The sequence below is a fragment of the Thermobia domestica genome, chromosome 8 (genome assembly GCF_964235325.1).
Source record: "Thermobia domestica chromosome 8, izTheDome1.hap1.1, whole genome shotgun sequence".
In the NCBI taxonomy this organism is placed as follows: Eukaryota; Metazoa; Arthropoda; class Insecta; order Zygentoma; family Lepismatidae; genus Thermobia; species Thermobia domestica.
The window spans coordinates 120859859-120879579 of NC_137461.1; the positions used below are offsets into that span (position 1 = coordinate 120859859).

The window sequence follows — 19721 nt, forward strand, 5'->3', positions numbered from 1 at the left end:
AATGTAATTATTTTATATAATTTTTCATGCATTGCGGAAAATAGAATTTCATAAGAAAACATTGACTCAGATGGTAAGCGAACCCTCGACCTTACGATTCGAAATCCAACGGCGTACCACTGAGCTAACACAAGCGCTCCACGAGCAATACTTCTAGCGATATATAACGGTATTTAAGATAATAATTACATTCATATCCACTGCAAACGCTGTTTTTGTTCTACTTTGACTCTTATTTTAGTACTCAGGAGAGAATAATGTTCTATGTGTTAACTTTCACCATTCTTTTACATATGGAAAGATTCGTTTACGTATCTAAATATTCCATTAAGTATGGAGAGCAAAATGACAAACAAGCATGTGCTGGCATTAATACAGTTTCGAAATATTGTATCATTAAGTATTTCAATCAATGTTGCTTTTTTATATATAATTGGTAACAAGTCTTATTATATTTAAAAGAAGAAAAACACATCTGCAAGATTTTTCCCGATTGCAAAGGTTGGCTTCGAGGTTCGAACCTGGTTTACTTTTTCCCGAAGATACCCGAAGTTGGACTTAGAAAATTTTTGCCTCGAAATAGCAATAAAGAATGCGCTCAAACTTTTTGAGACAAGGTGTACCTAAGCAGCAACGACAGCGTCACTATTCATCTGCGACCACGAAAACTATGATTTCGATACTAATATTGTTCATATTTGACTACTTTTACATGTCCCTTCACCCCTTATTACGAATGCCTTCAGTGTCTCGCCCCACTGGAGCAATTTCAACAAACTTAAGTATAGCTATAAAGCACCACCTGTAAAATAAATGTGCGGGTGAGATTTTTCGGAGAGAAATTCATTAGCTACTTTTCCAAAGTGGTGGCTTTATTCGCTTTCCATGCTAAAGATTGCCAAAGAGCTCAACTTTCTTTGCACCACTGTGCTATGAATATAGATTTTAATGGCATTTACTTTACTGAATGCTCGCTTAGGTGTTGCTCCCGTCACAGGAAAAATGAGATACCGTACTGTTATAAATGAGTAGGGATATAAACAAATACGGAAAACTATTAGCAATGACACCACTTGAAATGAGTTTTCGCAATATCATGGGGCAGTATTTTATTCGAATGTGAAGCAAATCATTGCGTAAATTGTCCCTTCCCCTCCTTAGAAGTCTAAGCTACAATACGTATCTAATAATTTGGAATTAGAAATATATGCATCGAGTTTCATATCCTTAACTTTAAGGTGTCCTGAGTTAAGTAAATGAATAAACTTCCTGCTAACGAAAGTGTAAATCTTTGGGCTTTAATAGTATCGGGTGTGTAATTGCTCATTTCAGCGACCCCGAAAGCTATTGAATAGACACTCATATCTTTCAATTAGGAATTTTTAATTTTCACCCCTCCCATTAAACCTCCATGCCGATAATGCTAAACTTTGATGTGAACGATATAGAGGGTATCATACATAATTCATGTACTCAAAAGCTATGGATTTAACATTAATATCGTTCATTTTCGATTATTTTTACATGTTCCTGTGTCTCCCATAATAGAACTAGAGGTGATACGGGTTTCGATTCCCGTCAGCAGTCGTGTGGTTCTGGTTCCACGTTAAGTCGTAGATGCACGTCTTGTATAGAGTAGTAGCTGAAAGACACGCTGAACTCTTTATCACCTCACCTTTTGAGATATTCTACGTTTGCATAATTTCTAAACCACTTTTCTTTCTTTCAATCTCTTCCTTCCTCTTAGGACACGCATAGGTTCAAACCGAAACATTCTTCACGGTTGGAGGACGCAAGGCTACTGTACCTACCCTTATGGGACTAGGTAGTGAGTTGCGCAGTTTGAGTAGCACGCACGAACAAACCACGCTTACATTTATTATATATAAATAATAAAATCTCACATTAGGACTTACTCTGCACGTCAAACTTTTAACATATGCGACTTTTTAAATTCTGTTCTTCTTCTTCTTCTTCTTCTGCTTTATTATTATTATTATTATTATTATTATTATTATTATTATTATTATTATTATTATTATTATTATTATTATTATTATTATTATTATTATTGCAATAGCATATGAAGCAATTATCTCAGCAAACTTGGTTAATACACACCATTCTACAATCGCTAGTTGTAGAAATCACGCTTTTCCAACAGAAGTTGTTAGCTCAATCGGTAGAGCGCTGAGCCATGGATTCAAGGGTTGCGAGTTCGAGTCTAGTCTAAGTCAAAAAATTTTTTCCTGATATAATTCTTGAAATGGAAATGTTTCTCTCTTCACCTTTATCTCATAATTCTGAATAGAGATGTTTGGATGTGAAAGAAAAAGTATACTAGAATATAAGAAAAGAAAGGTAAATTACATGATACCCTTTGCAATTTTTAACTATATTTTCACCTATCTAGGACGTCTCTAAAAAGTTCAGACTTCTAGACCTCCTTTTCGCTCTCTTATGTGTCCTTTAACTAATTTCTACAGTTACTTAGTGAATCACATATGCATATATTACAGATGACGTATCTCTTTCTCTTCTCTCTACATCATGTCTGGAGATGAATGTTTTGACAATAGGTTACAAACACGATTTTAAAAAAAATAATACGATCTGCGATATCAGTGATACATATTGTGGTGTTTAACTTAACATATAAAACAATAAATAGAAAAACTGAGAATACGAATCTTTTCGTGCACTGATGCTTCAATAACAGTGAACTGATGCTTCAAATCTGTGTCTTTACTCCCTTCACCTATGTTAATTCCCTAGTCAAAATAAAAACTCTTCAAAATTAATCACAAATTCTTATACAACCATCCCTTCCTTGGAGTACTGCGCGGTCACATACCCGTCACTGCGATGTAAAGGCACTTATGGCGACGAGGATACAAGTAAGCAGCTAATGTTTGATACCTACAACATACTACGGCCAAATCGAACACTTTTTAACAAGAATTATCATGGAATAAATTTTTGAAATTGAGAAGGAGGGGTGAGTTTACACTTTCATTCCTGCTATATTTTAACCCAAAATTGGGAGGATATTCGCAATACGATAAAGAAAATATTTATTTGTCATAATTGAAAAATATTTATGTGTTTAACATTGGAAAATTTTCTTTCATGCACATTTGTAAACTTAGAACATGGAGTGATTTTATTCGCTTTTACTCTCTTATACTTGACAGATTGCAATCGCAAACAATAGGATTGTTCCGGAAAGTGGGGCACGAGAGTTATCGTGGGACAAACAGACACAAATCCCAATCGAGTCGAATAGTAGAAGCTTCAAGTAACATCATTTTCATGAAGAATACATTGCAAAATTTTCTAAAAAAGAAAAATAAATAATCAAAATACATATTAAACTGTTCTACGAATCTAATTAATAAATATTGAAACTTGATTTATAAATCTACTTAGTGCACTATCCCTTCGTTAACAATGATATGATATGTTTCCTATATCCTTCTGCTACATTATCATCATCAAACGATTAACGTGTCATTTTCAATATCCAATAATTTTATTATTTTCAGAGGGTAACCCAGAGGAGTGGCGGTATATGATGGATGTGAATGTAATATCATTATGTCTTTGCACCCGAGAGGCAGTTAAATCAATGAGAGAAAGAAATGTAGATGACGGACATATTATCTTAATGAACAGGTAAACAATGGACAAGAAAACAAATTGAGTTATATTAACCTTGCATTGAGATGTTTAGTTAATTTTAATTTCACATAGTTAGTGGATGTATTCTCAACATGGATCTTTGTTGAATCTTAACAAAGTATTACAACTTTTTTCAGCTGAAGTTCAGTGTTTAATGAAAAACAGCGAGCTTCTTTGATAATCCAGTTCATTGAGGCTTCGAAATGCACCGAAAATGTTAGAAAACTAAATTGTCAGTATGTTCATAAGTAGTTTCCGTCACTATCGATAATACGTTGTCAGTGCTCTGGAAGCACTCTGACCCTGAAAGAAGCCACACACAATCCCATCATCAGAGATGAGTTGTGTAATGTACCATTACAGTTGAGAGTAATGGCAACTTTTTTTACGCACCCTGTACCTAGTATTTTTTTTTACTTCGATTTCGGTTTAATTACACAATTTATTTATTCTCCTTACTTCAAATTAAATGTAATGAATCGAAAGGTTTCGTTAGTAATCATATTTTAACTCAATAATATATTTATTTATATTTTGATTAATTGTAAATCCCATTTTCGCATATACAAGTTGAATAGTTACAAGGTTTACCATTCTGACGTCATACCGAAACATAGTTCCGTCATTGGATATAAATTTTCTTAATTTCAGACCAATGTAGATTTTGGCCAGGTACCTAAACTTTCCCTTACCCTCTCTCACTAGTCCATAGTCACTTTCAGATCCGGTTATATCTGGATTTGCCAAATTTCTATTCGCATTCTAATTTCCGCGGCTGGAAGACTCATTGGTGGAATTTTCCAATCCCTGTCGTTTTCGGCGCAATGTTATCATAATAATCGAAGACACATTAAGAGGAGCACCACTGTTCATCCATTGTTCAATTTCCGCTTGAAAGGACGGACATTTTCATTAAATCCAGGTAAAATTTAATGTAATTTAATAGTTAAAGACTGACAATGATTTAGGAGCTGACAAACTTCCATTTTTCAAGTGAACTGTAAAATAAAGGAGAAATAGGAACCAGCTTTTCAGACGCCATATTGCTCGTTATCCAAGCCGAAGCATAGACAGTTTATAAGAGTGATTTTACTTTCCTTTTCTTTCAAACAGTAAAATTCAGTTAGGGATTAGGGAAATAGACCTGGTTTCGTACATTCTATAGTGTATATTGTAAATGTGATTTTTTAAAAATTAGTAAGTGCATGTACTTAGTAGGTTTCATAACTGTAATACTAATCAGCAGAATGGCAGCTTAAGCTAACAAAAAGGGGCTCCTATTTCTCTTTCCAAATTGAACCATTTCTGGCGGGGGAGTGGGTTAGTTATTGTTTGTTTTAGGGCCTTTTCCCCTCTCAGGGGAAAGGTCCATCAATAAATTTTGTTAATGTGCCCCCAGGGCTTCAAATTCTAGTAAATATGTTCTAAATAATGGGTCAGGTCAATTGGACCTAGGGTTAACCTTCTCATTTTGTCCCCATAAAGTTTAATAGAGCCAACTCTATATACCAGCAAGGGAGTACTTTTCCTCAATATGCATGTAATTAAATGGTGCTTGTCTAGTTAGTTTTTATGTGTGTTATTTATAGTGGTGTGTGTAGTTAGTAGTTCTGTGTGAGTGCGTGATTTCTACGGTTAGGACAGTGTATTAAATATGCGTCAATTTAGTTCCATTTGTCTAACTCAAAGCACACTAAACGAGAGTAAATATTAGATTTCTGATTAATAAGTACAAGTATATATTTCAGTACACGGTAAATTATGCCTCCACTACAGCGCCATCGTGCCTGTTTTCGGTAGTCAATTGTTTGTTGACATTACGACATCGCATGACTTAGTGATCTAGATTGTTTGATTTTGGCCATTTATTCTCAAATTACATCCCGTGGACATGGTTTCGGGTCAAATGAGTGTACGTTTCGATGAAATAGCATGAGATCTCGTAGATCTGAAAATTACAGCTTGCTAGGTCAAGTAGCAATCGAAATATCCACTGAAATAAAGAATGCCTCTTTTCTTAATAGAAGTCCACATGACGTTACTGTTTGTTTCAAAATGTAGTATTAAATTCTCTTTTCCCGTGGCTGTAGAAAAATTCCATTGTTGCTTTAGTTTTATCAGCAAATCAGAAATAAATTAATCATTGACAATTTAACTTTCAGTGAATACACGTATGATTTTTTTTGCGAAGTAAATATAATTTGGGTGCTTCGAAACAAAGAGTCCGTGGTTCGATGAATGTTATCGTGTAGTAGTTTGAGCGTGATAGATTGTGATAATTATATATTTATTAGTGTGTAATATAAATATGTGTATGGCCTGCGTGTAAAATGTATGAAATAGGGTGTCTGTAAAATATTACTTCGCGCGAAAATGAGTAAATAATTAATGAATGTAATGATATATTAGTAATATGATAATTAATATGAATGAGATGATATGACACCTATATTTAAATGGATAGGTCTAGTGTATGTTATATAGTGAGAATATGAATATGTTTGCTAAAAATCTCTCGCGTTTTGACTTCTACACCAGTACATTCATCCAACCGATTTTGCTATTTGGATAGTAAAGTGTAGTACAAATTATAACCATTGACGACTGATTTCTGGTTTTTCTTTCTATTGATTGGCTATATGGTATGTATGTATTAGTAGTTTGGGCCCACTAGTTTCGAATAACAGTGATTTTTTTCTCTGTATATACATCTATATATGTACTTACATAGTTTAAAGGGTTACGTGCCTGCTCTATTTGTTGTATTTCCACCTCTTGTGTCAACTTACTAAATAATATCAACCATTTCTTTATACGCGGACCTTAGTAAATTGAAAATTATTATTAATTATCGGGTTTATACATATACATTTCAATGTTGCAACCTTATGAAAAGAAAAAGAATTTTGTTAGTCAAGGTTTTTGTTTTGTCTTTGAGCCAATAAAATGTGAATACTTATTGAATATAAAAAGGTTATGTAGAATTTAAACGTCGACGAAATACTGAGATTGATATTAGAGTGAAATTGATTATATTGAGGAATATGAATATATATATATATATATATATATATATATATATATATATATATATATATATATACGAGTATGTATGTAAAGGGCTCGGTATTTACCCTGGTTGTTTTAGGTTGCCATAGATTTTTGACACCCGACACTGACCAACTATTTGTGATATACAGTATTACCGCGTAAATTGTAATAAATGACACCTTATTGAGTTGTTATTAATGTTCGTGACTATTCAAGTTGAATACTATGTTAAATACTGCATGTAAATAGAACAAGTAGCAGGTCGTAAGAAAAGTAAAAATAGCCCTAATCCTTACCCAAAGTTATTTTACGAGATCATAGTGAAACCAGTAAACTACGAAACAGTGCGCCCCACCAACAAATCCTTCTATCAGTAAACTATGAAACAAATCCTTCCCCTACGACTGGAAACATAACTATTTGGCTTTCGTCAGCTCAGTGACTAAAATCTCTTGACTCCGTGATCTATACTAGAAATAAAAATTCAGTGACCTTAATTTGAACTGAGTTTGGTTAATAATTTAGTAATGTGAATACAGGACCTACGATGGGTCCATTGAGATATCGTATAATGGAAATAAGTTCCCAATGTTTGGGACTGGACTCGATATTTTAAATCTCGATAAACTTTGAAATTTTATACCAAGTGCGTCAAGTGACGAAATGAAAATTATATATAATATGAAGAAACTAAATTTTTTGTCTGTCGTTAAGACAAGCGATTAAATACTCTCATGGACACCAATCATAGTGAATAAAGAGAGTTGAAAAAGGAGTTATTATCGACGTGAGAACAAAGACTCATAAAATTGTCGAAATTTCTCCTCTTGGGACAGAGACTCAATAAAATGCTACTAAAGTGCTTTTTTTTTTTTTTAAAGAATGATTAACCAATTATATTTTTTTCTTTTTTTGTTCACAATGATATGTATTCATTGCACTGAATCTTAAATATGTTTAATGTTGACCTTTGAATTTTCTTTTTTTTTTAATTTTTGTCTTTCGTCTTTTGTCAAATATTTTTTTTAAATGTAATCCAACCTTTAATATCTCTAGAAAGAGAAATGTGTTATTTGATATTGTTGAATGTAGCAGATATGAAACATTTTTTTTCATGTATCAAATTTTTCCTGTTATGTCAAACTAAGTTTTCTTTTATTGAAATGTAATAAATGTCTATAGAAATGTAGTTAGGTTAGTTTAATTCAACTAAATACAACCTGAAGTATACATTGTCCTGTATGAATGTGTGTGTGAGTGAAATGTAGGTTTAGTATTAAGTGCACCAATTCTTTTGACATATATGTGTAACTTACTACAATTAATGGTAGTTGGCAATTAAAGTCAATACTAACTTAATTTAAGTTGGCTCTATGAAGGAAGCAAAAAGGACCGAAGTAACCTGAACGAATGATCATCACAGGAGAACTTCGAGAGTCAAAATCTTCGACAAATAGATGTGTTACTCTGATTTTTTTTTCTGTGGTCGATTGCCATCAACTTCGTCGTTTGTTTTTTCAAATATTGGATATTAGTCTAGAACTTCTGGAAATATTGAATAAACGGTTAAATTAAACTTTCTCATCTATCTCAGAGCTAGATTGGGATAATTCGGTAGTTGGGGTTAAATGGATCTAGGTCTGGGATGTATGGGTTAACATGTGTCTACCTTTGATCACCTTAATACCAAACATTCACCCAATAGCTATTGGAAATGATCCCAATTCGATAATTATTCACTTTCCTTTACCATATTTCTCAAAATATACAGGAACAGTTTCCTCTTTATCACCTTCTTACTTTACTTCTTTTCTCTTCTACCCTATCTTCCTTTTCCTTTCTTCACCTTCTTCTTCTTCTATTTTTTAATAAAACTGAAAAGGGGGTCGTGACTGGGAATTCTATGTATAATAAACACGGTCATGTATTTATTTATTTTATTTTATTTTCTTCAGAAGTCCGATAAAAGTTTTCTCCTTTCGATCGAACCTAGTATGTTCGAAATTAAGAAATGGATAATATATTCCAATATAATTTGACATAAGATTATAGCTTCATGAATATCCCCATCAGGGGTGAAGGGTTCCCACTCACGACTTATTCCATGCATCTTATTTGTTACAGAGTTTTCTTTCTTTCCTTTTCCCCCCCCTTTTCTGTTTTAGTTGACTAGCAGCTCTTTATAGGATTTATAGATCTTTGTATTGTATAAATAACTAAAACTTTTGTTTTCATGTACTGAGTAAATAATTAGGCCTACATAAAAATTTTGTTTAATGTATAGGGTGTATTTAATGTTCAGATTTAAAAGCGTCATGAAGTTTAAACAGAGAATAACATTAACCTGAAACCTCTTGCAAAGTATTTCTTAAACTGCATATTTTGAAGACGACACAAAGCTGTTTATCACTAGGCGTCCAACTGGTGTCCAAACATCTTGCATGCATCACTAGCCGTTCAACTGTTCCCCATTAGTGTCCAAACACTCTTGTCTCCTTTTCGTCAATTCTAAAATTGAATATTGCACATCTTAATTGAGGTCCTAAACAATCACACGAAGTTTCTCTATTATATAGATCATGCACATTTAAAAATTTTCTTTCATTTTTGTAAAGCTCCTTTAACTTTTGATGTAACACATCCACTACCAGAAGTAGCAGGCTTACAAATCTGGTGACTTTACAGTCCGATAAATGGGCTTTCTGTGCCCAATTCATCGCTCACCAAACTGTTTGTGTATATAACGTTACAGCTAAAGGGCGAAGTGGGGATGTCTCACTTTCGAAAGTAAACATCGTTGTGTATGCCTCAACTGTATCATTCTGACTTTCAATATCTGTTAATAGGAGTTCCGAATAATAGTGGCCTCGCTGAAGAGTTTTGAGCTTATGAAATGTTAAAAGGAAGTGTGCATAAATTGCCATTGTTAGGGGGTTATGCCGTTCATGTGATTCAAACTCATATGGAGCTTTCTTTTTCTTAATTTTGAACTTCTCTGCACAGTACAACTCACTCACTCACTCTATGTCCTATGGAACCCGAAGGTTCAATGCATTCACAAAAGCTCTCCACCGACTTCTATCCTTATCCAACTACAGGGTGTCCAATACACAATGCAATCCGGAGTTTGGGATAGTAGATCTTTTGAACTTGAAGCGATACACAAATAATGGTTATACCAAAATAAAGCTTTGTTTATGTATATATTTTTAAAGCAGGAAGCAATGATTGAAGTACACTAGGAATCACACAGTGTTGCCAGATGTAACCGAAGGTTTAAATCCATTATTATTATTATTATTATTATTATTATTATTATTATTATTATTATTATTATTATTATTATTATTATTATTATTATTATTATTATTTTGCAAAACATGTAAATTGGCTCATAGCTCATACGTATGGATGTTCTGTTGTTAACTTTCAGTTTGTTTAGTTGGAGTAGCTTGTAATCTATGTAGCAGAAAAAAGAATTTTTCCTTTCTACCGATAACTAATCGGATGAGGCCTCTGTAAGGGGGAACTAGGGAAATCGTAGTTTTCATAAATTAACACTCTGAATTGGCAACATTGCTGATGTTTCAGTGCATCAAAAGGTGTGTTAAGGACCTATTTACATTATGCAATTCCTGAAAACAACGAAAAAGAAACTTTGAAATTATAATGATAAAACTTTTACTTACATGCACCCAGCAACACTGCTATTCATTTTTATGGGGCTACTTAGAGCAAGAAGTATATAAGAACATATTCTCGAACTATACAAGATTTGGAAACGAACATTCGCAGTGCCATTGAGAACATTAACACTTCTACTCTTCGTAAAGTTGCTGCCAACATAATGAAACGTGTGAACCAGTGTTTGAATCCAAACAGGAGGCACTTCCAGCATCGCTGTAGAGCTGATAACTCGTTTCGTGATAGTAGCAGTGTTGCCGGGTGCATGTAAGTAAAAGTTTTATCATGATAATATCAAAGTTTCTTTTTCATTGTTTTCAGGAATTCCATAATGTAGACAGATCCTTAACACACCTTTTGATGCACTGAAACATCAGCAAGGTTGCCAATTCAGAGTGTTAATTTATGAAAACTACGATTTCCCTAGTTCCCCCTTACAGAGGCCTCATCCGATTAGTTATCTGTGGAAATAAAAAATTATTTTATCTGCTCCATAGTTTACAAGTTACTCCAGCTAAACAAACTGAAAATTAACGACAGAACATTCATACGTATGAGTTATGAGTCAATTTACATATTTTGCAAAACAAACGAAAAAATGATTTACACCTTCGGTTACATCTGGCAACACTGTGTGGTTCCTAGTGTACTTCAATCGTTGCTTCCTACTTTAAAAATATATACATAAACAAAGCTTCATTTTGGTATAACCATTATTTGTGTACCGCTTCAGGTTCAAAAGTTCTACTATCCCGAACTCCGGATTGCATTGTATATTGGACAGCCTGTACATTCAGTTTCTACTTTGCACAGTATTTCTGTTTCTGAGAGATCTATCTTAGTATTGTCCTTCCATCTGCACCTAGGTGTTCTTAATGGTCGTTTCCCAACTGGTCTTCAAGCTGAGACTTTGAAAGCCTTCCTACTTTCTTCCATCCTGGCTACATGACCTGCCCACCTGAGCCTCCTAGACTTGATGACCCTAACAATGTTTGGGAAACCGTATAAATAGGGTCCCTGTAATTTTAACAGCTAAAAACGGGACAACTAACAATACGTAATAGTAGACCACTGTGTATATACATTCTGGAAACAAACACATTCATGTATATCTGCAAATATATTTAGTGGAAACGAAATTTTTCACTAAATTCGGATAATGTAAACGAACACAAGAATAAAACCATAAGCCATATTCGTATGCAAGACTTCCTTCTAACAAAAACTTAAAACTCGTTACACCACATGAGAATAAAACTATACTATGTAATAAACTACCAAAATCTGTGAAACAAATACCAAATTTGTAGTTTAAAATTCATTTTAAATTATTGTAGCATAATCACGTAATTTGTGGCATAGAGGACTAGTTTAATCAGACTTTTTTTTATAGGAGAAAAATTGAAATTCACTTTCTGTGTCGAGCAAATATATATTACGTACAAACGGCAGTTATTGAAACGTTTTGTATCGCGTAACAAAGATATGAACTCAAGAGTTCCTAAGATGGATAATTAATTGAATACATAAATTACTCCAACCGTAATTACTTGAAGTTCCTATTGCATTCAGGAAGTCAGGTTTACTAACTTGGGAGGTCTAAAGTTGCCATCTCATCAAAATGCTCATTGTAGAGGGAGATGTGATGAGCCAATTAAGTCCGAGTGTACTAAGCAGAAATTATTTATAAGAGTGTAGGCTTAGCAATAGATAAGGATCACTAATTTTAAAATATCCGCATGTTGCCCTTCGTCCACACGTCTGGAAACAAATACACGGTTTCTGTTTTCGCACTTAAACTGCACAACAGTCTTCTCGGGACGCACTCAATCATCACAAGAAAAAACTCTTCTGTAGACAACAAACACCTCCTTGCGTTTATCTGAGTTTTTCAATGTTGAAAACACCCAACCAATACCCTCGCCCGCTCGGTGTCAAGCTACCAGCATCTCTCGCCATTCTCGTAAGGTCTGGATATGTTATTTACCTCTTTCACTTGATAAAACGGGACAAACACTACTTTTTCAATCTACTGACGGGACGTATGGTCGCCCTACCTATAAATAATGTAGTTCCTCGTTATGAAGTTTCCGCCATTCCCCATTCCTCATTCCTCTTGGGTCTCAAGATCTTGTTCTCAAATACTTTCAATCTAATCTACGTTCTTCCCTCAGAGTAAGCGACCATGTTTCGCAACCATACAGAACAATAGGCATGATTATTGTTTTATATATTTGAAGTGTAATGTAAATTCGACTCATCAATGTATATTAAACAACTTTTAAAATTAAAAACAAAAGAAACAAACAGGCTGGGTTTCCGTAAACGCACTTTCAAGGAAGTGAAATCTAAAAGTGAAAGTGAAAATGTCAAAATACAAAAACAAAATAAGGAACTTATACAGGTGAAAAGCCAAAAACAGGTATTTAAACGAAACAAATGGTAAACAAAGGGTCAGTTATTTGGTCAGTCAGAACAACATAGTTAATCGACCACTAGAATTGGAATCTTGGCAGTATAGACCTCAGCCTATACCAACAAACTTTCCTCTAAGTACTTCATTAATTACGCTAAGAAGCAACACATAAGAAGTTCGTGTATGGAGGTCTTACTCCATGACAGGCGTAAATTGTTAAAATTTACAATTTCTATATTTATTATTTTGTGACCTTCTCTATGTAACTTGTTTCAATAAAAATCAAGATGCGTCTAAAGTAGTACTGTCTTTCTACCGAGGATAAACAATAAGCAATATCATATAATCATTTATTCAATTAGCATTAAATTTCTGTATTTTAAAGTTACAAAATATACGAAACAGAAGCTTCAAGTTCCTCGACAAGATTCGCGACAAGAGATTTTGAACCGAATAATAACACGAATTCCCTGGTTTTAGTCGACATTTAATTTCTTCTTAAATATGGTTTTCGTCTGTTAATTTATAGATCCTAGATATTTGAAAGTATCCACTTTATCAAAAGTATTATTTGATATTTTAACGCATCCATAATTTGCCGAATTACGGTCCCGACGAACTTCCATGTATTTAGTTTTCTCTGCATTTACTTCTAAACCCATGTATTTAGTTTTCTCTGCATTTTCCCTGCAAGCGTTTAATAAGACCTCTGCATTTCTTTCTATTGTTCTCCTATCATCCCCTATTAAATTTACATCATCAGCACACGCCATAACCTGATGAATACCATTCAGCTCTAGATCCTGTTTGCTATCTTTGATTTTCTTTATATAACGTATTCAGGACAAAGTTGAATAATAATGGCGACAACGCATTTCCTTGTTTCAGGTCATTCTCGACGTGAAAGCTAGTGGACAAAAATTTTCCTACCCGGACTTTACTTTGGGATTCATTTAGATATCTTAATTAATCTAATTAGCTTTTTCGGTATTCCAAATTCTGTAAGAATGTACAATGTTTCAATCCTAACCGATTCGTAAGCCTTTCTAAAATCAATAAATAGTTGCTGTACCGGGGTATTGTATTCTCACTTCTTCCCGAGTATTTGTCAAATGATAAATATTTTGTCGATAGTTGATCGATTTCGTCTAAATCCCCATTGATAATCTCCAATAATTTCATTTGCTTATGGGATCAATCTTGCTAATAGAATATTTGAAAGGATTTTATAGGATGTTGACAGAAGAGAAATGCCTCGATAATTATTAGTCAGTTTTGTCGCCTTTCTTGTGAATTGGAACAAAGATTGATTCTTTCCAATCTTGCGGCAATTCTTCCTTGTTCCAGATAAGGAGAATAAGTTTCTGTATCTCGTTTTACAATTTTTCGCTTCCAGCCAAAATTATCTTAGCCAGAATTGCGTCTACATCCGGAGATTTGCGTTTCTTTAATTTCTTTATAGCGATTTCTGCTTCTATTCGGTTATTTTCTGGAATATATGGTTCTGCGGTGTGCATCTCCCTTTCTCCACGCACATTAGGTTTTGGTTGCATGTTAAGCAAATCATCAAAGAAATCTTTCCATTTATTTAAGATGCTATCTGTATCAGTGAGAATTGTCCCGTCAGCTTTCTTTAAATATAAGCACGAGGTTGATAGCCTTTCTTAAATTCGTTGATCTTTTATAAATGTTCTGAATGTTTTTATTTTTACTATTATCTTCAAGTTCCCTAATTTTAGCTTTCAAAAGATCCCGTTTCTTTGTTCTGTGTAGTTATTTCATTCGGATTTTGTAGCCAACGTAAGTTTCACTGTTTTCTCTTCTCTGCTAGTTTAATGTATTCCTGGTCGAACCATGGTTTGTTCCTACATATTTCCGCGTGTCCCATTTTTCTTTTGCTGAAATTTTAATGTTATCTCTAATTTGAATCCACGTATCCTCAACACTAGTGCACTCCGAATCTTCTAAAACCCAGAATCTATTCGAAACGTCTCTGGCTCTCTTACCTGGCCTCTCTTCTAATTTCTTTAAATTAAATCCCTCCGTTTTCAGACATTGAATATTTCCTTTATTTAACGATAATTTCTCTCATTATCGCTGCTACCAGGTAGTGATCAGTGTCACAATCAACCCCTCTAAACGACTGAACTCTATGCTAGATTGCCTTCTTCTATCTACTAAAACGTGATCAATTTGATTATGTATTTTTCCGTCTGGTGAGGTCCAAGTGTATTTATGAACGTCGCGATGTGGGAATTTTGTACTCTTGACGATAAGGTTTTTGGATGTTGCAAAGTTCACGAGTCTAACACCGTTCTCATTATTTTCCTTATGCAGACTTTCTTTCCCAATAATCGGTTTGAAAATATCCCTCGTCCTACTTTCGCATTGAAATCTCCTAATAGAATTTTCATATGGTATCATATGGTTGGTCAATTATCCGTTCCACTTCTTCGTAAAACTGTCTTTTATGTCGTCATCCTTATCTTCTGTCGGAGCATGTATTACATTTAAAACAATACAATACGATTTAAATTACTCATGCCAAAAAGACACGATACCTTCTCCTGAATCGTCATTTTGAAATCAGCTGATTGCTTGTTGTTCGTGGTTTTACTTTATTACTTATTTTATGTGTTAATTATGCGACTTATGCTTGGAATCTGTGACGCTTTCAAATCTGGAAGTACTCTGAAAAAACACCTTAACATGTATAATTTATAGTGCATTCTAATAATTATTGTTCATTTCCTAAATTATTCCAGCATATCGGGTCATGGTGTTTATGGGTCTCATTTTTATGCCGCCACTAAACACGCTGTCACTGCTCTCACAGAAGGATACAGAAGGGAATTGCGAAGCATCAACAGCCACATCAGAGTATCAGTAAGTAGTACTCGTATCATATGTTGTACTCAAGCACTGTTTATTGTAATTTTCGTATGTGATAAGTTTAGTTAGTTGCTACACTAAAAGTGAAGGAAACGGTGAAGTCTCTCCAATCAAAGTTTTGAAATTTTTAACGAGTTGGAAATGTACTCCTCTAGATCTTTATTTCTGTTGTCTAGATGTATCCATATATGTATCGATATTATGAAAATCTTGAATATTATGATGGAACGTATAAAAATCTTTACACAAGTACATAAAGAAGAAGATGGCGAGAGGATAATGTAACGTATGGGATTATCGAGATGGAATGATACATTTTTGTTACAATAGCCAATTTGTGTAGCTTTTCTGGCTGATTGTCCTTCGTTTCGTAGAATTGAAGACTGTATGTTTTATTATCTCTAAAATCACACGTTTGCAGTCTTCGTGTTTAAAAATGAACAATGCACACCTTAAAGCAATAGTCTTCTCCTTTTGCCAGAAAAAATGGACAATTAGTGTCAAATTTTAGTGTACAAATTAACTTGAATACAATTTTGGACTAGAAATAAATGTAAAACATTAGATTAAAGACCTGCCTAAAATTAGCCTAAAATTAGATTATTGCGCGAGCTAGTATAGTGCTTATTTAGGATACTGGCACTCCGTTTAAAATTTGAGCATTATGTAAAATAAAACGATATTATCACAAACTCTATGCTTACTTGTGGTATCTAGCCCTTCATTTGACAGAATAGCAGGGGAATCAGTCATTGTGAAATAACCCAGTTAAAACTCAAGAGTGCTCATTGTGAAAACTACTCCTGATGTCAGTTGATTAATGTAAAGTTTCACCTTATTTGCTATACTATTCAGACGATACACAAAAACAACACTCGCAATGTGCATTATCAATTGTTAGCATTGCAGTGTTTGTAACAGAAAACTCAGGAAGATCCCTCATGCATTATAGCAATGTGTGGTCAGTTGTCAGTTGAAGGTTGCAGAAAAACAGGTAGTTCTAGTTGGGTGAGAGGTTCGTTTGTGTACTTTCACTCCTACACTGCCAAATGCTGTTTGTTTAACTCCCTATCACTTTATTTTAATGCCTATCGGAACCGAGGCTTTATTCCCAGTATTAAGTCAACTTCGATGTATTCTATGCACGAATTGTTCCGCGACCCCCCTTTGCATTGACAATAATTCGTCACCATTTCCTTCATACTCCCTCTGACTCTTTTAAAGGACAGCTATTCTCTTAGCGTTTTCTGTGGCTTCGTTTCCCAATCGATGACGCCTATAATGTATTCTTGTTCCTGGGACTGCTTACTTTAGTACTCCGTCCTTCCGCGAATGTAATGGTCGAAATTCATTCCCTCAGCATGTTTTTCCCGATGTTGATTGGATTGAATTATTACAAGTGAGTGAGTGTTTGATACATTTCCCGCTTGGGAAAGGATATATTGGGAAACAACGTGGTCTGCCGTTTCCATCTACATCAGCTATTTTTGTAGACCTAATTTCTGTCTCTCCTTTATTAACAACTAAGAATAAAATCGATGACACAAAGGATTAGAAGAAAAATTATTCACTTATATCTAGTGTCTGAGATGTGTGCCTTTGTCTTCAAGACTGCTAAGCTTTTTACTTTTGCAGCTTTTGAGTATTTCTTAAACGATAGTAAAAAGAGAACAAAAGTATACGAATAATTTAGTTGTGTGAAATTAAAAATTGTTTTTCAAATTGTGAGCGATTGGATTAGTTGACTTTTCTTATTTACTTTTTACGTTAGTCAATTAGCCCTGGTCGTGTGGTAACGGAGTTCGCTCGTGAAATGTTCAAAGATAATCCAGAAAAGGAAAAGGATCGGTATTCAGTGTTCAAGTGTATGGAACCGGAGGATGTGGCGCAAGTAGTGACATTTGTCCTAGCGGCACCACAACATGCGCAGGTAAGTTTAAGGTGAATTATTTCATTATAACCCAAAAAATTAAATTTTGCGACCGATTTCGTTAGTATTAATTAAAGAGTATAGAGGAATAAAGGTGAATATTCAATTTTGATTAAAATGAAGACGCCAGTATTTTTTGACATCCTCAGTTAAATACATAACATCATGTGTAGTCGATAACGGTTGGTTACTGCATAATGATCCGAATTTCATGTTTATTCCTCCTTACATTTATTTCGGTTCGAGATTGGTTCGAGATTGTTAATAGAAAAACGTAGTATATTATCAACATTTCGAGGCGGCTCTTAAAAATGAAGTCACACTATAGTTTCTCCAAAAACGTCTATTTATTGATAATATACCCAGTATAGGCATCAGTTTGACAGGTGTAGATATCTCCAAAAAAATGTGTATCTATGCGTAGCAAACACAATATTGTTAATTTCGTGTCTGACAAAACTTGACATGTGTCATTTAAAAAAAATCACTTGTGTTCCAAGCCATTTACTATTTGATAATACACAAAAGAATATGCTACAGCACTTTTTTTTTTCTGTGCGTTGTAATGTATACAGGTAGCATCATATTCATGGGTTTTCGTGGAGCGCTCCCGTTTGTTTCCAAGTCAATTTTATCTTCATTTATTCCCCAATATTTTCATTATAATTTTTTTGCATATTTATTAGCCGTCTTCTTTCCTTAAAATGCATAATCGTGGAATATTAATTTAAAAAAAACGGAAGCTGCATTTTCTGACGAGTACATAATGTGTTTAAGTGTTGTTACTTCACATATAAGTAATAAAAAGTGTAAAGTATGTGATTAAGATCTTTCCATCCTCTGTTATTAAGTTGCAATGAATATTACAGTACTTTCTATCCTATCTGCTTTACAGTCCTAGTTGTTTGTTATTGAAGCTTATCGTCCTTTTCAGCACCGAGACTGTATGAAACCTAGATCGACAGTTTAAGGTGGAATCCTAATCACCGTAATGCGTTTAATGCTCTTCTAGCGGCATGGAACCCGGAACCACGTGCTCTAATGTTGCGCGGTTAGCCAGGAGACCAACGGGGACAATTATAGTCATAATTACTTCCTCATGACACATCATCACATTCTATGACGTTATAGTGCAATTCATTGTCCATGAGAAATAATTTTATACCATGTGCAAGTACAATAGAATGCACCCAATCTGCGTAGTAAAATTGTGTTATTTTATGGGAGATCACTTACTATAATACTTTGTGTTTATTCCCGCAGATTAATAGTGTTCTTAGGTGTCCTTTGTTGAGCACACGAAAGCAATTTTATTTACTTTTAATGTACGTCATTTGTGCGTTCCATTGCGTGAAACTAAGTATGCGCATCTCACCTCGCCACGTCGTGAAATGTAAAACTTACAACTACTACTGTTTTGTTTTCTACTTACTTCCAATCATTTGCAAGCTTAAGTTAAATTTATGATTAAATCCAGACGCAGAAAGGAATTTGCAATTTCTATTTGATGCAGTTTTGCAAGTGGATGAAAAGACTTTTTTCCCTTATTTTTAAAATGAACATAGCTGTACATCAAGTCAATACAATAAAAAATTAAAATATAATTTCGTTCGTTATATTTTATATTTCACTATTTATTATTAGTTATTACTCTTAGAATTTTAAAAGTTTCTTCGTTGATGTAGTAATAAGAAAATATTTTTTCTTTCTTGCAGGTTCATGATATTATTATTCGACCAACAGAAGATAATATGTAATGATGTGATAGTGAAGTCTTACGATTTTAAATTGAAAGTCTCTTTGACACTCAAATGCCCGACGTTACTTGAAATTTAATAAAGAATATTTACTACTGATTCTCAAACCTGTTTATTTTTGACGCCCTAGTTACTTGAAAACCTTGTAACCCCTACAAGTACAGAATTTGCTCTTGTAGTTTGTTTAATAACTATATATGGTAAGATTGGAATAGGGTTTCTCTATAGTAGCCATAATGCTTTGGTGTTTTCAAGTACTTGTCGTTTCTGTCAGATACACGTTCAGTATTCTTCCAGAAGACACACGTCT

At 34.0% G+C, this 19721-nt stretch overlaps 1 protein-coding gene across 1 annotated transcript in view; it reads left to right on the plus strand.

The window, feature by feature from the left end:
• Positions 1-19512, plus strand: part of LOC145693176 (dehydrogenase/reductase SDR family member 11-like) — a 129458-nt gene extending 109946 nt beyond the window's left edge. The window contains exons 3-6 of the mRNA XM_081768947.1: positions 3546-3675; positions 15598-15718; positions 17496-17654; positions 19370-19512. Of these exons, the coding sequence (XP_081625073.1) occupies positions 3546-3675; positions 15598-15718; positions 17496-17654; positions 19370-19411 (452 nt within the window). The 3' untranslated portion in view covers positions 19412-19512. The remainder of the gene's footprint in view (positions 1-3545; positions 3676-15597; positions 15719-17495; positions 17655-19369) is intronic.
• The last annotated feature ends 209 nt before the right edge of the window (positions 19513-19721 follow it).